Consider the following 19,556-nt stretch of genomic DNA (forward strand, 5'->3'; position numbering starts at 1 on the left):
GCACTGAACCTTTTGATGAATTGTAATCCAGCCCTTTCACATTGCTGCCTCCCTTTGAAGTTTATCTGTTCAATGATGTCAGTTCCAGAGTATCCCATGAGGCAGAAATGTTCCCCACTGCTTTGCTTTTTATGTATATAATGCAGAGGTGAGCCCAGCCATAGAACAATTAGTGCATGAATGGACAGAAGCAGATCCCTGACAAAACAAGCCAAGCTGAGGACAGAGACACACTCACTGTTCTGCCGGTTCCAGTGCAGCTCCCCCTCTCTTTTCTGAAAACGGGGGCACATGACGCTAATCACACCCTGCCCCTTTTTACTGTAAAACCTGATGGGAGCAGCTTACTTTTTTTAAAAAAAAGTTAAGCTTCAAATAGAATTCACTGCTGATCAGTAGATCAACCCATTGCCTCTCCAGGTGTGGCCAATGGAAACACTTTGCTGTAGGCAACTCATGTGCTCACAGCCCTAGAGCAAGTGAATCCATGGTGGCCGGTTCAATTCCTGCACCCACCCACAGTTGTTTCTTTCCCTGAGTGGGGAACTAGCTTGGGGCTGGGTGGGGGAAGAGATTTTTATCCCCCAAACAGCCTGGCAGGGGTGGAGAGCCAAAGGTTCCCTAGAGGTTGCTGAACTACAACTCCCATTGTCCCTGACCTTTGGCCATCCATGCTGGGGTTCAGCAACATCTGGAGGGCCAAAGGATGGAGAGCAATCCACCCTCTCCCTTGCTCCTGTTGCATTTCCACAGCTGTGAGTGGCCGTTCCTCCAACCCAAAGGGCCAAGAGGATAGAGCCAAGAATGTCCATAGAAATAATTGGGGGGAGGGGTAGAAGGTCTGTAAATTGGTACTACAAGTCATTGGCAACCCACTCCACCCCACCCTTACGTTGAGAATTGGGGGTGGGAGTGCTGGAGCAAGCAATTCCCTTAAAAGCAGTAGTATAGTGGCAAATTCAGAAGTGCAGGACCCTTTCATGAGAGTCACAACCACCACCTTTTCTTTTTCTTTTTTGCTGCTGGGTTGAGAATGAGATCCTTGTTAATGCCTTCTCTGACAACAACAGACATCCCTAGAAGCCAGTAAGCATGAAAGCGGAGTTAGCTACTGAAAAGAGTCTTCTCAATGGCTGTCTCACCTCCTTTTACTTTGATTGGCTCCAATCAGCAGGAAAGGACAAGGAAGCATGTTAGAAGACTCTTATCAGTGGCTAACACACACCTCTTTCATGCTGATTGGCTCATAGGATGATGGAGACACAGAGACCCTGCTGGGACCCTGCTCCCAAAAATGTAAGGGGTCTAAGCCCCTCCCCCGACCATGGACGACTACACCCCTGTTTAAAAGGAAAGGTTTCAACATTTTGGCCCTTTTTCAGTATAGAAATATGTGGGCCGGGGGGGATTATGCATCTCGTGTGGAGACAGTGGATATGTTAGAACTCAGCGCTAGAACCCAGTGGGATCATCAAGGAAGCTGAATGTTGGCAGATTCAGGGCAGACAGAAGAAAGGACTTCTTCACCCAGCGCAGAGTTAAGCGATGGCACCCGCTCCCACAAGATGGGATGAAGAGCACTAACTTTAAAAGAGGGTCAGACAAATTAATGGAGGGTAAGGCTGTCTGTGGCTGCTAGCCACAAGGTTGGTGTTCTCCCTCCGTGGTCAGAGGCAGTGTGCTGGGAATCGCAAGTGGGGAGATCGCTGTTGTTGCTGCTGCGCCCTATTCCTGCTTGCGGGCTTCCCACTGGGGCACTGGGATGGCCACTGTGGGAACAGGAGGCTGCCCAGACCAGAGGGCCTGCATGGGCTTGACCCAGTAGTCACGAGGCTCTTCCAGTGTTGTTCTCCCTGGAGCCAGGTGGATGGAGCCAAGGTTGTGGTCATCCAGGGTCTCAGGGGGTCTTAAACCCCTTAGTTTTTTGGGAGCCAAGTTCCAGTAGGGTCCCTATGTTCCCAGCATCCTATGAACCAATCAGCATTATTAGGGAGTGTGTTGGCCACTGAAAAGAGTCTTCTAACCTGCTTCTTTGTCATTTTCTGCTCATTGGAGCTGATCAGAGTGAGTCAGCCACTCTTCTCAATAGCTAACCTCTCCCTTGGATTGACTCCTAGTGACATCTCTTGTTGTGGGAGAAGGCATTATCAAGGATAGAGAAGCAGAAAACCGTCCTGAAACCAGGCCAGAATATCCTATAATCTTAGAAGGCTGTATATTTATTTATTTATTTATTGCATTTGTATACCGCCCCATAGCTGGGCGGTTTACAACAATTAAAAACATTAAAAACAAATATACAAATTTAAAAACACATTTTTAAAAAGCAATTTTTAAAAAAATGGATTGCTTTCAAGTCGATCCTGCCTTATGGTGACCCTATGAATAGGATGTTCATAGTAAGCGGTATTCAGAGGGGGTTTCCCATTGCCTCCCTCTGAAGCTAATCCTCCCCAGCTGGCCAGGGCCTGCTCAGTTTGCCACAGCTGCACAAGCCAGCCCCTTCCTTGTCCGCAACTGCCAGCTGGGGGGCAACTGGGCTCCTTGGGACCATGCTGCTTGCCCACGGCTGTACAGGTGGCAGGGCACGTCACCCCTGAGCCACTCCCTGTGGGGTGATCTTTAGCTGGCCCTTGACACCCAGGAGACACGAGCGGGGATTTGAACTCACAGACTCTGGACTCCCAGCCAGGCTGTCCTCCCTACTGTGCCACGCATGCTAAAATGCCGGGGAGAAGGGGAAAGTCTTGACCTGGCGCGGAAAGCATAATCTTACAAGGGGCCCCGCTGTGGCTATCAGGACGTGACCTCGTACTTCCGAATTTGCCGCTAAACTACTGGCGCAGGCCGCCGACGGCCCCTGGGACCTACGGCCGGCTTTTGCAGCTGCACGCCACAGCCCAGCGAAGGAAGCGCCCGCGGAGCCAAGTCGGGCCCCTCCCGTCTTTCAAGAGGCCGCCGGCTGGGAGGCCGCCGAGCTCGGGCTGCCCGCCTCCCTCGCTCCCTCCCTCCTGCCAGCCCCGCACAGGGAGGCGCCTGATCGGAGCCGGAAACCGGGGCTGCGCGGAGGTGCTTTGCTTGCCAGGCTCTTCGGGAAGCGCCTCCCTGGCCGGGACGGAGGGAAGCAGCCAGCCAGCGCTCTAGCCGCCACGTCGCGATGGGGACGGGCCGCGTCCACGTCGCAGGTCTGGGCTTGGGGGGGGCGTCCCCGAGTGGGGGGCGTCCCAGCGCAGGCCTCCCCGCGGGCGGCAGAGCGGAGGAAGGCGCTCAGGATCCGCCGCCTCCTGCCCCTCGAAACGCCCCCAGCACGAACGGCCTCCCATGGCAAAATACGGGCGCGCGTGAGGCTTCGCCCAGCCCTCTTTAGTGACCCCCAGGGCAGCGCCGCACCTCTCCTCTTGGGAGGGGGTGGCAGAGAACCAACGATCGAGCGGAGGGATTTGCGTCCCACTTTTCTGCTCATGGAGCTCCGGAGGGAGTTAGCAAGGAGATGGGGAGGATGATTTTTAAAGTAATAAAACCGACAAAAATTTAAAGACTCCATTCACTTCTGTGGAAGTAAAGGGATACTGTACTTGGGGACACCCCATTGTGATGGGGGCTGAACATTGCTGCCCCCTAGTGAGATCAGTCTGCTCCTTCATGCCCAGCCTGCCCTGGGGTGTCTCTTGGACATGCTTGAACGTGACACCCTACAGCAAAGTGAAGCGGGCAGCAGAACTAAGGGGGAACTTATAAGCAGCCCTATTTAAACTCACTCTGGGCTACTAGCAATGTGCTGGTCTTTTAAAATGCGCTTCCTGGAGTCCTCAGTCTCAGATGGGGGCACCAGAATTATCCCAGCAGAGTCAACTTTCCTGTTACTTGAGTCAAACTATCTAGCACAGTGTTGTCAACACTGACTGACAGTGGTTCACCAGGGTTTCAGATGTGGGGCAGTCTCAGCGTACTCAGAGATAGCAGGGGTTGGACCTGGATTGTTCTTGTGCAGGGCAGATGGCCTGCTGCTGAGCCACATCTGAGGCTCAGCCTCATGGCTTCCATCTTGCTTTTGCAGGAGCCCAGCTGTCGGAGTCTCCTGCCAGCCAGAAGAGGCACAGCAAGGAGACGATGATGTCGCAGGCCCCTGGGTCCTTGGGCCGCTGCAGCAGGACCAAACGCCTCCTGGGCTTTGAATGGGCAGACCTTTCTAGCTGGCATCACTTTGTCTGCTTGCTGAACCGGCCGGCCGACCCCGCAGCCCTGGGGGTCTTCCGCTTCCTCTTTGGTGAGTATTGCCCTCGCGATGTTGAGCAAAGAGCAACTGGACCCATGAGGTCAGCGTGAAGAGGATGGTGGGGCCTCAAAGAGTGTTGAAACGCTTGGTGTCTGCAAGGATGACTCCTTGTGGCGCAGGTGTCGTTCAGCAATTTATGGGATGTCGGCTGCTGTTAGGAAGGTGCTGATCTATGCACACGGCAGCTTTTTGCAACAGGGCACCTTTGCGATGTTCTTGGACTGCAGCTCCCAACAGCTGGTGGAGCACTGGCTTCTTATCTGCCACCAGGCTGGATTTCAGGCACTCACTTTGGTATGTCAAGCCCTGTATAGCTTGGAACCAGCCAGGTACTTGAAGGGAGGACCTTGTGTGTTAACTTGCCTTAAGACCTGCTGGGGAGGTCTCCAACCGCAGCGTGTGGCAGAGCCTCCTTAGTTATGGCACCCTGGCTATGGAAATCCCTCCCTTTAGAGACAGGGTTGACCTCCTTGTTGATGGGCTCCCTAATAGTCCTCTATGCCAGAGGTTTCCAAACGGTGGTCCGTGAACTTGATTCAGGGGGTCCACGGCATGACTGTAGATTTATGGTTGAAGAGGGGAGATGACAATTTCATCACAATATACATCCATGTTGATTTTTAATTTTACCTTTGTTGCTTCTTTTATTTATTGTATTATTGCCACTCTGGGCTCCTACTGGGAGGAAGGGTGGGATATAAATCTAATAAATAAATAAAAATATTCTGTTGTATTACAATTTGAATTGTGTGGAATCCAAGTTGTAACACAATAACATACAATATATAAGGAATGAAAGAAGCCATAAAATGCAATTAGAAATCATACATACATAGCACAGTCAGGGGTGTAGTGGTCCAGGGTCTCAGGGGTATTAGATCCTTTTTTGGGAGCAGGGTCCCTATGTCTCCAGCATACCATGAGCCAATCAGTATGAAAGGGGAATGTGTTAGCCACTGAGAAGAGTATTCTAACATGCTTCCTTGTCCTTTCCTGCTGTTTGGAGCCAATCAGAATGAAAGGAGGTGAGTCAGCCATTGAGAAGACACTTCTCAGTAGCTAACACTCTCCCCTTTCATGCTTATTGGCTCCTGGGGATGTCTGTTGTTGTGGGAGAAGGCATTAACAAGGATCTCATTCTCAACCCCACATCAAAAAAGGGGTGGTGGTGGGCTGTGACTATCATGAAGGGACCCTGCACTTCTGAATTTGCCACTTCGCTACTGAGCACTGTACATTACAAATGCCAGAACAGGCAGAAAAAAAATATTTGAGTGGTCCACTGGGACCATCAGCAATTTGAAGTGGACAGTGTGTTTGTGCGTGCGTGTGTGTGTGAGTGAGTGCATGCATGCATGCGTATGTGAGTTTGGGAACCTGGCTTCATGCTGCTCAGTCTTTCTGATGCATCTGAGGTTTGCCTCAGTTGGAACCAGGAAACGCCATTAGTGCTAAAGTTGTGTTCATATTTTCTGTCCTTGACGCATCGTTTTACGTTCACTCCTTTCTCTGGGGCCTCTTAACACACTGAACTTGTGTGGATCTTGATATAGCGTGTAGCAACGTGTAAATGTATTAAGGCAGAGCTTCCCAAACAGTCGTCTACACACCACTCATGGTTCGCAACCTTCATTCAGGTGTTCCATGCCATGTCTGTAAAAATACAACTAAAAACCACACAGCATCTGGCACAGCACATTTCAGTTGCTACAACAGACAGAAAAACCATTAAGGGGTTGGCCTTCAGCAGTTTCCAAGTGGGCCGTGGCGGAAAACCGTTTGGGAACTACTGCGTGAAGTCAGAGAAGGAGTTGTGGGTTGGGGGAGAAGGAAGGCACGTTGAGACCAGGAACAGATCTCAAGAGCCCGAGTGTGGTGGCCTTTTTTCCCTCTCTCCCCCTGCCTCCACATTACCTTTGATGTGACCTTTGGGAAAGGACTCAGAATGGCCTTTCTCCAAAGGAGAATTAACTCACTGCTGCTGCCCTCCCCCTCCTTCTCTTTCTCTCTCTCTCTCTGCAATATCAATCTTTTACAGAAGGCCTGCCTGTTCCTCTCATCCACCCCACGGCCCTCTTCCAAAGCTGCCTGCAGGCCATCCTTGCCACAGAAAATGAGCAGGCTGCTTTTCCTGAGAGCTGTACAGGAAATCATGCCTGGCAGTTGTAATCCAGTCCAGTGGCAGGATGTGGAGAAATGTGCTTCTTTTTTAAGTTGTGGTGTCTCTGCTGTGCCAGCTGGTTTTCAGAGATACTGGTTCCTTGGCTGCAGCCAGCTTTTGGTTACCCCTTTGGGTCAGTGCCACTGGCCCTCTCTTATCAGCAGTGATGGGAGACTTTGGACTTGGCTGGGAGGGATCAAGGTGTCATCCCATGACTGGCAGTGCTGGAGCCTGTGTCTGCCTTCAGAAGGAAGACCCAGCCGTTTGCTGGGGCCGGCCTTCCAGGAGACAGTTGCAGATTTCCCATTCGTAATGCTGCTTCAGGTCCTGTGTCTTGGCAAACAGGGTGGATCCACCAAGAATCCATTTGGATTCCTTCCTAGCTCAAGTTTATTTATTTATTTATTAGATTTATATCCCTCCCTTTCTCCCAGTGGGAGCCCAGGGCGGCAAACAAAAGCACTAATAACACTTTAAAACATCATAAAGTCCAGAGTTTCTTAAGCTTTGCTGCTGTGACCTTTCCTAAGTGAGGATGTGTTTCCATGGGCCATTTTATTTTAGGAGTAGCTTTATTTAATTATTTCAAAATTTTATATTCCTCTTTCCACCAGGGCTGTGGAGTCGGTATGCCAAACCTTCGACTCCGACTCTGACCCCTCTGTTTTTCTACTGTCCGACTCCGACTCCACCCAAAATTGCTTCCAACTCCACAGCCCTGGAAAGGGCTGTAAATGTCTTTTTAAATTGGAAGCTCTCGTAGGAGCATTTTTATCACTGCCTGAATATGCGCTGATCCTGGCATCACAGCATTTGTCTTCATCTGGGTCCTGTGTCATACCCTGACACACAAAATGTTTTCCATCTTGAGTTATGGTGAAATGCTCAACTACAGCTGACTTCATGGGAAGCTTCTTTGACATTTTGAATTTATATTTTTAAAAATTTGTCAATCAGAATTTATTTTGAAGTCGGAGTCAGTACATTTCTACCGACTCCGACTCCACCCAAAATTGCTTCTGACTCCACGACTCCGACTCCACAGCCCTGCTTTTCACCATGTAGGTCTCAAAACGGCTTACAGCGATAAAAATATAATGTAAATGTCAATTCTGACTTATAGCGACCCTATGAATACGGTTTTCATGAGGCTGAGAGGCAGTGCCTGGCCCAAGGTCACCCAGTGAGCTTCATGGCTATGTGGGGATTCAAACCCTGGTCTTCCAGGTCATAGTCCAACACCTTAACCACTACGCCACACTGGCTCTCTAATAATTTTAAAGCTCAGACGTTTAACCAGCATCAGAAAATTTTAAAACATCAGAGAAGCATTCATGGTGCAAAGGCCTCCTGAAATAAAACTGCTTTAACCAGGTGCCTGAAATTCAGCAGGGAAGGTGCCTGCCTAACTTCTACTGGGAGGAAGTTCTGCAAGGTTGGGCCCACAATGCTGAAGGCCCGACCTCGTTGACATGAGTCAGGTCCATAGTGCTCCCCCAGGATGATCTTGGGGACGTAGAAGGTAAGGCAGCCCTTAAGATAACCTCAGCCTAAGTTATTCAGGGCTTTGTATGCTAGTACAAGAACCTTGAACCTGGTCTGGTGGCAGACAGGAAACCAGTGCAGGTCTTCTGACACTAGTGTCATGCGTTGGTGGTAGTCTGTTCCCATCACCAGTCTAGCCGCCGCATTTTGCACTAGCTGAAACTTCCAAACCAGACTCTAGAGGAGCCCCACATAGAACACAGTAATCTAGTCTTGTAGCCTGCATGTCCAGTTCATGCTGGAGGTGCCTGCCAGGTACAGTCTGCACGTCTGGAAGTGCAGTCTTGGTGTTCTTTATTTCTGTGTTTGAGTGAACTGTTTCTTCCACACATCTTTTTTCCATGGTCCCAGGCTGTGGTCCGAAGGCACCTGAGGCCAGCACTCTGCTGAAGCTAAGCAGGCTCAGGTCTGGTCAGTGCCTGGATGGGAGACTGCCTGGGAACCATATGTAAGCCGCCTTGGGTTTCAGTCAGGAAAAGAAAGGCGGGGTATAAATATAATAAATAAAGGAATAAAGAAATAATCTTTAGCACTGAAAAGCTCTGGTGGGAGCGCAAGTCTTTTTTTTTTTTTTTTTGTATAAAGTTGCCCCAAGAAGAAACTGAGCCAGTGAAAGTCAGTTTGCTGGGCACCTTTTCTTGCCTGGAGGTGAGCCAAGGCCAGATTAAGGAAGGAGCAGCTTTCAAGGCCTTTGGTGGGTGGGAAACTTTAGGAGAGCAAATATCCAGGGCCCAGCCGTGTAGCCTGTCTTGAAATAATGTTAGCCCTGAAAACAGCAAAAATGGTGAAACAAAATGCTACAATTGGTAGTGGGGTGAGGAAGGCACATTCCCCTCTTCTCCTCTGGCTCTCTGTTTTGGCTTATTTTCTCTTTTCCACAACTGGCTCTGCCCAAAGACATCAGATGGCACTGGCCATCTATTATCAGACTAAATGGCTTTTCTCTTTGGGAAGGTTTCTTTTCACAGTTTTCTTATGCTTTCAGGCTCCAAGTGATCACCACATTTTGTGGGGCAGGATGAGATTTCTTTCCAGGTTAGGGATATAGGACCATTGGTCTGCTTAGCTCAGTGTTGTCTGCACTGACTGGCAGCAGCTCTCCACGATTTCAGGCAGGGGACATTCTCAGCCCCAACTGGGGATGCCGAGGATTGATCCTGGGACCTCCTGCATGCAGAAGGTATGTTCTGCCACTGAGCTATGGCCTTTCCCCAGGTTAGACCAGCTGGCAACAGTGACTAGGCTTCTGTCCTTGGTGTAGGCCTGCCTCTCCCTGAAGCTTGCTTGATCTGCCACAGGTGTCATCCTCCCAAATGTCCCTCCTCTTGTGAGGTTTGGCTCAAGGGAAGTATGTGTGTGTGCACGTGCGCAGACTGGCTGACCGCCTTTCCTCGCAACTATTGCTGGTTTCAAAGCTTTTTTTGTGTGCTCTGTGTTTTGAAAGTCTCTCTGAGCTTCACTCCTTATTCCTGGCAGACACCCATCTGACCACTTCCTTGTTACAAGGTCACCTGTCCCTGGAGTTGCCCACAATAGCACACAACTGTAGCACTGAAGATCTGAGATTGTGTCTCTTGTCATCCATGCTGGAAATTTGGAACGGCTGGTTGGACAGGCCTTTGTTTTTGCGCTCCTAGACAGGGCCAAGTTCTGCAGATGCTCCTATTCTCTGCCTGCTTCTCCTGCATTGCTGCCCCTGTGAGGTTGGCCTGGGGAAAGGAAATGACAAAAAAGGAGAATCAGTCTCCAAGATGGGCATTAATAAAAAAGCATTACTCTTAAGCATGTTTTAGACAGATTCCCCCTTTTTGTCATTTCCTCATTGAATGCTTCCTGTTCTTCCATGTCCGGGGAAAGGAAGCCATTCAAGCTGGGCTGCCTGCGGGCTGCTCAGTGGCGCCACTTCCATTGAAGCTCCCTTTATTGGAAGGCTACAGCCTGGAGGTGTGAAGAGGCCCTGGGGCTGAAAGGATCAATGCTTACTTTCTGGCTCATGCAGGAAAATCCTGCTGTGTGTATGATCTGCCCACTTGCTGGGTACCTGTGTGGCCAAATGGAAGCCAGTCTTTGCTTTTAAGAGCAGCTAACCCTACATTGTGGCCCTTCTGAATCCAAGGGAATCGAGGTCAAAACCCAAAGAAATAGATGATCTCGTGTGAACCAGACTTCAACCACATTATTTTATTCGGGCATATTTAGCAGAAGGAGAGTGGAATAGCAAACAAATAAAAAATCAGTTGTCAGGTGAAATAATAAAGGTGATGGATGATTTGCGGCAGGAAATTATTACTATTATTTCCATTTCTATGCCACCTTTCCACATAAACATGCCCAAAGCGTCTCACAACACAAATCTGATGAAAACCAGTGATGTGGGCAAGACTGGCACTTTCAAAGTTTTTCGCTTTGTTTACGAAATGCACGTAAAATAAAGGTGCTAAATTGTATGGGGAACCTGTGACCCTGTACGTGTTCTTGGACTGCCGCTCCCATCAGCATGGCCAAAGGTCAGGAATGATGGGAGTTTTAGTCCAGGCGCATCTGGAGTGCCATAGGTTCCCCATCCCTCCTCTAGGGTGTCGGAACATTTTCTGAGGCAAACAGAAAAATTTCCTATGCAGGTTTGAGTAATTTGCATAGGAAAATCTTCTGGAAAATCATCATATTCAGAATTTTCCAGAAAACTCACATCACTGGTGACAGTCACCAATGCAGCATGGAGTCCATCTCTTCTCTTTGCAATACCTCATATTTACAGTTGATTGTGAGAAGACAACCTTTTCTACAAGGGCTCTGCCACCGCAGGGCTTCCTCCTTCTCCTACTGGCACATTCCAGGCTGGGGGGCAGAGAAGGTAGGAGAAGAACATTCCTGCCCCCTCACCTTGGAAACTCCTTGCCCAAACTAGGGTGTCTTGTTTCCTGGCTGTTTTTGATCCCATTCGCCCCTCTTCTCTCTGGTTGTTCGTTAGGGTTGTTGATGGCCTTGGACATTCCGCAAGAGCGGGGCTTGAGCTACCTGGACCACAAATACCTGGATGGGCTGCAGGTGTGCCGCTTCCCCCTCTTCAGCTTCCTGGAGCCGCTCCCACTGGACTGGATGTACCTTGTCTACACAGTTATGCTCCTGGGTGAGGATGCAGGGAGGAGACTGATCCCATGGGAGAGGGTGGACCAGCCTGGGGCTTTTGACTGAGAAGAACTTCCTGGGCCCTTGGGCCTACTCCCTAGCTGGGCCTTGTCGGGGAGGGTCTGGCCGCCAAAGGCATCCTGGGAACCTGATCTTGCATCCCTCACTGCGACAGGTGCTTTGGGGATCATGCTGGGTTGTTTCTACCGCCTCAGCTGCCTGCTCTTCATGGTGCCATACTGGTATATCTTCTTCCTGGACAAAACGGCCTGGAACAACCACTCCTACCTCTACGGCCTTCTTGGCTTCCAGCTCTTGTTCATGAATGCAAACCGCTACTGGTAAGAGCCCCTTTGCTCTCCTTTCCCCAACAGCCGTGATTTCAGCTTCTGCAATGCCTGCTTGTGGTTCTCTTTGCTCCGAACAAGGTTATGCCAAGTAAACATGATTGCTGTCTTTCCAGCTGCACAATTTCAATTTACATTTGAACAACTTGCAGCCTCTGGCGCAGAATCCACGGACCCCTCAGAAACCTCAATTAGCAGGAGAGAGGACCGAGGGGCAGGCCTTTCATGTAGCTTGGAAAGCTTGTGTGTTTCTACACCAGTAGAAGTTGGTTTTGTGGAAGAGTATCATTTATCTGACTGTGAGACAATGGTTCACAAATCACATTAAACCATAGCACACACATGGCTCAGTAATGCCTGATTTGCTGCTTCCCAGTTCCAGCTGTTGACGTGGGAGAAACAAACCATGTGCCTTGGCTTAGTGCAATGTGCAAACTTGGGCTCATGTTCCTGCTTGGAGAGGAACAAGCCGCGAGCCTGGGTTCACGCATCATGGCTTGGAAGGTGCACCTTAGTTGGACTTGTAGCATCTGCCATGACCATCTTCAGACTTAGACGAAGCAGATTCTAGGTGCCAGCTGTCCACATCAGCGAGGGTGCTAATTGGGTTTTCTGAGACTGGGCTGATTCACAGGGGAACTGAACTTCGTATTAAAGACGCAGCTTTTGCCGTCGCAATAGATTTGCAAGGTTCATACTTCCTACCTTCTAGTCCATTGTTTTCCTTTCACACAAGCAGGCATTCCTCTGGAAAAGTTTAGTATCGCTGTTTCCTTGTGGCTCCACCCCCAATTTTACATGTTTACTCCCTCCAGAGTGTCAATATTGCTAATGGAGAAGGGGAGGGGTTTTTTGTCAGTTTCATAGTTTCTTGTCAATTGCAGGTCTCTCCCAGCTGAGGGTGCAATTGACATGAAATGAAGTGAAACTGATTAGAGGGGGGAGTGAGTGAAAGGCCAAGTAGGCAGCAGCTGCCACAGCTTTTGCAGACGGCAGAGAGAGAGAGGGAGCAGGCAATGGGGCATAAGAGAGCCCGCCCACAAAAAAAACATTGAAGCAAAGTGCCTACACGGAGGAACGCAGCAAAGCTGAGACAGTTTTTCCTTTTTGCATTATAATTGGATTGGGTTGATACGGATTTAAAGGGGAAAACTGCGTTCTAGCTTCTGCTTGCCTGCAAACGTCATGTGAACCATGTGAATTACAAAGGGATGCAAGTAGCACCAGACACACCTCTGCTAAAAAGCATGGGGTGGTATTCAACATCAGTTCTACTCAGAGTAGACCCACTGAAGTTTAATAGACATGACTAACGGAGGTTCATTCATTTCAGTGGGTCTATTCTGAGTAGGGAGAGCCAGTGTGATGTAGTGGTTAGAGTGCTGGACTACAACCTGAGAGACCAGGGTTCGAATCCCCACATAGCCATGAAGCTCCCTGGGTGACCTTGGGCCAGTCACTGCCTCTCAGCCTCAGAGGGAGGCAATGGTAACCCCCATCTGAATACCACTTACCATGAAAACCCTATTCGCAGGGCCGGCATAAGTCGGAGTCGACTTGAAGGCAGTCCATTTCCTTTCTCGTTCTGAGTAGGACTGACATGAGTACAACCCATAGCTCCAATTATTCTTTGTTATCAGCATCACTCTTTTAAGAACTAATGTTACAGTGGTCTGAGAAGAACGTTTCAGAATTCTGCAGCACCATCGCTCAGGAGGATGTCTAAACAGCTGGGACGGCTGTGGTCCTGGTTGAGCTGATTTGGACTCACTGTCATCTTTGTCTGGATTTAAAATGGCCCTGTGGTAGCTCCTCAATCCCACACGAGCCCTCCTGATAACGCATCTCTTTCCCTTAGGTCTGTTGATGGCCTCTGGAACCCACGGAAGAGAAATGCTCACGTTCCGTTGTGGAACTACACCGTGCTGCGCATGCAGGTACCCCGAAAGCACGGCGGTTCCCCCCTGCATGCAAACGTCTCCCAGTGTCTGTGGAAGTCCCTCCCCTTCAATATTAGACAGGCGCCATCTCTGTTACCTTTTCTGCACCTATTGAAGCCTTTTCTCTTCCAACAAGCCTTTTGAGACCTATCCCAGTCTACATCTGTGTTGGAATTGCTTTTTAGTACGTTATTAAACCTTCTTTTTAAAATGTTTTTAATCTTAGGTCTTTTGAAAGCTTTTTTAAAGTAACATTTTTGAAGATGTTTTGTTTTAATGTGTTTTAAAGTTTGTTTTTATGATGTTTTAATGTTTTTGGTGCTTTTGTTTACCGCCCTGGGCTCCTGATGGGCGGAAGGGTGGGATATAAATCAAATAATAATACCGCCGTTTCCTCTAGAAGCAAAGGGTGTGGGTGTGTATGGGTGAGCCACAGCCCCCAGTTGGCACTGCCCATTCATTGGTCGGTCTGCTCAGCCTTGCATCCAGTGACTGACAGTGGCTTTCCAGATTTTCAGGCAGGAGTCCTTCCCAGCTCTGCCTGGAAACACCAGGGACTGGAGCCTCTTGCATGCAAAGTGTGTGCTCTCTGTCACTGAGCTTTTGCCCTTCTCTATTGTTAGGGGATGCGTGCTCAAGAGTAACCTGGGCCTTTTCCTAATTCCAAGGGAAATTTGGAGTTGGAAGCCCCTCTGCTCCTGAGGGTTCCTGTCTCTCTAGCCTGCCCCCTGTTTGCCACGCTCTGCTGACTCGTTTGCCTTGGAGTCTTAATCACAAATTCCTGGCCTTGTTTCCGAGCAGATCTTCATTGTTTATTTCATTGCGGGTATCAAGAAGCTGGATGCAGATTGGGTGGAAGGCTATTCCATGGGCTCTCTTTCTCGTCACTGGCTCTTCAGCCCCTTCAGGTGAGTGGGGGGTGGACAGGTGGGTGGGAGGGAGGGAGGGAGGGAGGAGCCATCGGGGAGGAGAAGTGTTGGCATCTGTCTGCATGGAATGCAGGTGCAGGTGGACTGTTCTGGCTCCCTTCTCCTCCTCCTCCTCCTCCATCCCAGACGGTGGCACCAGTTTAAGCCATGAAGTCTCCGGCTTCAACTCGTGCTGGAGGGTAATTTCATTAGGTCCCCATTTTTAAGTGAACTGGCCTCATTTGCACCACCTGGATTGATACATGGATTGGAATGCAGTGATCCTTTGATCCTTCCCTGAATTTTGTGATAATAGTTCTCAGCTCATAAAAAAAGTGTCGAAAGGAAGGGAGTGCATATTTTGCATATGTTGGTATAGTTTATTTGTAGACCAGTTTGGGGCCCAAAGGCCTTCAAAACAGCACAGTGTGAAGATGTATTGCAAAAGAAATATACAATAAAAGTGCAATGTAGTTGGTTCAACCAAAATCATATAAAACAAAAACAGCGTGAACATTCAGCCAGGAATACCAATTGCATATTAAGATTGCTAGGTGCAGTGCATTGGAGGTGGCAGACATTTCCCATATTACTTAGCTTCTTTGCAGGAGCAAGCCAGTCATCAGAACCACCTCGCTGGTGTTTCTTCTTATGCAGCATGTTAGATGTTAGGCCAGCCTTTCCCAACTAGTGGGCCACCAGATGATGTTGGACCACAGTTCCCATCTTTCCTGACCATTGGCAATGCTGGCTGAGGCTGATGGAAGTTGTGGTCCAACAACATCTGGTGGTCCACTAGTTGGGAAAGGCTGTGTTAGGCTGTCACCTGGCACGCTCCTCTTGCATTCCCAAGTGTGCTGACTTAGCATTTCGCTTTGCGGTGCATAGGAGCACGCAGGGGCGCTGCCTCTGGCTCTTCCGCCCTGCAAGGAAGGGGAACAGATGGTATCAGGCCTGAGTAGCAGGGTAAGGGACCAGTAGCAGGCAAGCAGGCTCAGGCTCTCCACACAGCTCCTCCACTCCCAGGCTGCTTCCTCCGGCCGCTCCGCCCTAAATCCATTGAGATGAAATAGTATGTAAGTCTGTTTTGTGGTAAAGTATATATTTAAAAGCGCATCTTTGCACAGGCTTTTTAAAATAAAAGCATTGCAGATTTAATGAGGAAATGGGGGAGAACAGACTTATGCACAAACAGATGGAAATTGACTCTGACTGGATCTGTTCACCCATGGCTCCGGTTGACACACTTTGGGCACTGCTTGGTGTGGGGAGTTGGAAGGTTTCCCCCCTCTTTCTCAGCCTTGTTGTGTCTTCTGCTTCAGGTTGGTGCTTTCCGAGGAGATGACCAGCTTGCTGGTGGTGCACGGTGGAGGTCTGATGCTGGACCTGACAGCTGGCTTCCTGCTGTTTTTCGACGCCACTCGTCCCATGGCTCTTATCTTTGTCTCCTATTTCCACTGCATGAACTCCCAACTCTTCAGTATCGGTAAGTTCTCCAGCAGTCCAAACTAACCCCCTCCCTCTCATAAGGGTTGGGACCCTATAACTTCAGTCTCGTTTGTGAGTAGCTATTTGCTTAGGCAGGTAAGAACCACTCTCCCGCTCACCTGTGGTGAGTAGGAATTCCTTTCAGGCAACCAAGCAAAGAAGCTTTCAGCAACGTGAGAAAAGAGTGGTGGTTTCCCATACAATCACGCTCAAGGCATTAACAGGCCACAAACTGCTAATGTGGCTTCTTGCAGAGAAAAAAATGTGGCTTGTAGCCTTTGCAGATGTTTGCAAGCCTTTGCTAATGTTTCCTGCTATTTTGAGTAGTTTGCCTACGACAAAACTGGTAAGGAAATTTCCCTCCATGGTTCGATAGGCCTTGTGGTTCGGTGTGAAGCTGGTCTTGCGAGCATCTCTTTCTTGTTCTTCTCCATCCCAGTCCGACTGGACCAATTTCTTGCCCGCAGGGATGTTCTCCTACACCATGCTGGCCACCAGCCCACTCTTCTGCTACCCGGACTGGCCACGCCATCTGATTGCCAGGTGCCCCACGTGCTTCCAAAGGCTCCTGCCCCTCTTGGAGCTTCCGCAGCCCAGTCAGGAGTGCATGTACGGCGAGGCCGGGCGGCCGAGATCAGGCAGAGCAGCTCGGAGGCCAGGACTGCGACAGAAGCTGGGGGCCGTCTTCACGGTGCTGTATGTGCTGGAACAGCTTTTCCTCCCTTATTCCCACTTCATCACTCAGGTGAGGCAGACCTAACAGCCAATGGGGACCCCTCCAGATGTTGCAGGACTTCAGCTCCCATCGTCCCTGACCGTTGGCCACGCTGGCTGGGGCTGGTGGCAGCTGGAGCCCGGCAGCGTCCGTTGGCTACTCTTGAACTAGGGCTCTGGGTTGTTGCTTTCCTACTCTTGCAGGATAGCATACATAAGGGTCTTGGAAGCAAAAGGCTCTGGATGTTGTCACTGAATGGATGAGATTTTCCTTGACGGGGGTCCTTTGGGGATCAGAAGGTGATGGGGCTGGCCTAGCTAAAAGGAGGTGGCTCTTTAGATTGCGGGATGCCACCTGAGCAGTTGCTTCTCTTGTCCATGATGACATCAACATCCCTACAAGCTTCAGGAGTTCAGTGGAACAGGAAGCATTGGTCCAGAGCTACCATTGAGCACAAGAAGAACCCTGTAGCTGGATCAGGCCAAAGGGGGGCCAATATCTAGTCCAGCATCCTGTTCCCACAGAGGCCAATGAGATGCCCATTACGGGAAACCATAGGATCTGAGCCCAACAGTGCTCTCTACACTTGGGATTCACAGCAACTGGTATAAGCAACAGAGTATTCCTAACATGTCTACTCAGAAGGAACTCCCACTGAGTTCAGTGGGGCTTATTCCAGGTAAATGGAACAAGGTTAGCAACTGGAGCTGACATTCCGGCTCGCCTTCTCTCCCCCATATGCGAATGCTGCGGTCCCCACCACAAGAAGCTAGGAGAGTCCCTGTAGGGTTCCAAGCCAGAAACCAGCACCGGGAATCAGGGTGTGCTGGGATGCGAGAGAGAAGAGTCAAGGAGTCCTTCATCATAACCCCAAGCAGTCACGCTAGAACCTATGAAGCAGCAAAGAATTACATCTTCTTGATTTACATCAAATCACCAACAAAAAAGAAAATGATTACACATTTGGTTCAGTAATTCATGCATCTCCTGGAGTGCGCACATTTCTTTGCCACTGCATAATAAAGCCCTTATAGCACCTAGGAGAGCAATGCCAACGTAAGAAGAGCCTGCTGGATCAGGCCAATGGCCCCTGTAGCCCAGCATCCTGTTCTCAGAGTGGCCAAATAGTTGCTCATGGGAAGCCTGCAAGCAGGACCTGAGCGCAAGAGCGCTCTCCTCCCCTGCCGTTTCCAGCAACTGGAATTCAGAGACATGCTGCCTCTAATCGCGGAAGCAGAGAATAGCCATTGCGGCTAGTAGCCATGGATAGCCTTATCCTCCATGAATTTGTCTAATCCTCTGTGAAAGCCATCCAAGTTGGTGGGCATCACAGCCTCCTGTGGGAGCGAATCCCAGTTTTGCTATGCACTGCAATGAAGAGCTTCAGTGGATGTCCCCGAGTTCTCGTGTTATCAGAGAGGGATGAAAACTTCTATGTATTTACTTTCTCCATGCCATGCATAATCTTGTACGCTTCTATCATGTCACCTCTTACTCGTAATTTCTCTATAAACTATAAAGCCCCAAATGCTGCTGCCATTCCTATGGGGTGCATTGTGTGGGATGCTGATAGCAGAATCTTAGGACTATGAGATGGGGCATCCAGTGCCGGGTTGCTTTCAGTCATAAAGCAATAACCTAGTGTAGAAACGTGCAGATGCAGCCATCAAGAGCCAGGGAGCGGGAGGAATGAATGAATGAATGAAAGAGAGAGAGAGAGAGAGAGAGAGATCCTTCAGCCCTGGGAAAAGTCACCAGTCCCCATCAACTCCCCATATAGGGCTATAACAACTGGACTAACGGACTGTACGGCTACTCGTGGGACATGATGGTTCATTCACGCTCTCACCAACATGTGAAGATTACATACCGTGATGGTCTCACTGGGGAGCTTGGATACCTGAATCCCGGGGTCAGTATCCTGTCTTCCTTTTCTTTGTGTGTGTATGTTGGGTGGGTGTGGGTGTGGGTGTTTGGGCTACCTGACTGAGGGGCTGTGACCCACATGGCAAACTTCACTTGTGGATATTTTTTTCCATGCAGGAAATTGCATGTCAGGAACATTGTTGCATTCACACAAATGCACTTGTCTATTCTGCCCAATTTTGCTGCTGGAGTCTGCCATCTATCAGGACTGCCTGCTATGCATCTTGTAAAAATAGCAGATGCTGCATGTGACAGGTACATGTCACTTCCTGGGCAGAAGAAACAGATGTGCAGGGAAGTATTTGTATGTGGCAGGGTCACTGTGCAAGCACACCTGCCTTGCAGTGTTTTCATGAGGGTCCCAGGAGAGGGAAAGCCTTCAAATGGTACTTGCAAATAATGACTTGTTGATACTTTTCAAGCAGAGTCAAATTCCAGACCTTCAGCCACCAACCATCCAATGAAAATGGAGAGCTATAGTTTCATTGATGGGCTACTTCAAGCCTAGCTGCTATCAGCAAGAATATGATGAATATGATTGAATTGAAACTTTATTTTTACCCCACCCTTTTTCCAAACTGGAACTTAGGGCGGCTTACAAATAGAACTACGTGTAGTTAAAAACATAGAAAAACATACAATTAAAATACAATTAAACTATGCACAACCTTAAAACCGTGAAAGGCACTTAAAAATCTAAAAACGATTTAAAAGAATACATACAATAATATAAAACAATAAAACAAGCCTTGTAAAGCCCAATCCTAAACACCTTCTATCCCAAAAGCCTGTTGGAATAAAAAAGTCTTTACTTGCTGACGGAAGGATGGCAAGGAGGGGGCCATTTGTGCCTCCCTAGGAAGGGAGTTCCAGAACCTAGGAGCAGCCACCGAGAAGGCCCTATCTCGCATCCCCACCAATCGCACTTGTGAGGGTGTTGGGACTGAGAGAAGGGCCTCTCCTGAAGATCTCAGGGCCCAGGCAGGCTCATATAGAGAGATACGGTCTGACAAATAGCCTGGACCTAGGCCGTATAGAGCTTTATAGGTCAAAACCAGCACTTTGAATTGTGACCGGAAACAAACTGGCAGCCAGTGGAGCTGTTGTAACAAGGGAGTTGT

General features: G+C 49.3%; 1 protein-coding gene across 5 annotated transcripts in view; it reads left to right on the forward strand.

Annotated features, from left to right (window-relative positions):
* The first annotated feature begins 2,703 nt into the window (after positions 1–2,703).
* GGCX (gamma-glutamyl carboxylase) overlaps positions 2,704–19,556 on the forward strand; it is a 30,615-nt gene continuing 13,762 nt past the window's right edge. Inside the window, exons 1-9 of one of the 5 annotated variants that reach the window (XM_061592545.1) lie at positions 2,704–3,069; positions 4,058–4,267; positions 10,954–11,112; positions 11,287–11,452; positions 13,317–13,395; positions 14,200–14,306; positions 15,629–15,792; positions 16,262–16,539; positions 18,290–18,421. In XM_061592545.1, coding sequence (XP_061448529.1) covers positions 4,111–4,267; positions 10,954–11,112; positions 11,287–11,452; positions 13,317–13,395; positions 14,200–14,306; positions 15,629–15,792; positions 16,262–16,539; positions 18,290–18,421 — 1,242 coding nt within the window. In that variant the 5' untranslated portion in view covers positions 2,704–3,069; positions 4,058–4,110. The other 4 variants (XM_061592543.1, XM_061592544.1, XM_061592546.1 and 1 more) reach the window with 4 other exon arrangements.

This window comes from Rhineura floridana, chromosome 12 (genome assembly GCF_030035675.1).
Source record: "Rhineura floridana isolate rRhiFlo1 chromosome 12, rRhiFlo1.hap2, whole genome shotgun sequence".
In the NCBI taxonomy this organism is placed as follows: domain Eukaryota; kingdom Metazoa; phylum Chordata; class Lepidosauria; order Squamata; family Rhineuridae; genus Rhineura; species Rhineura floridana.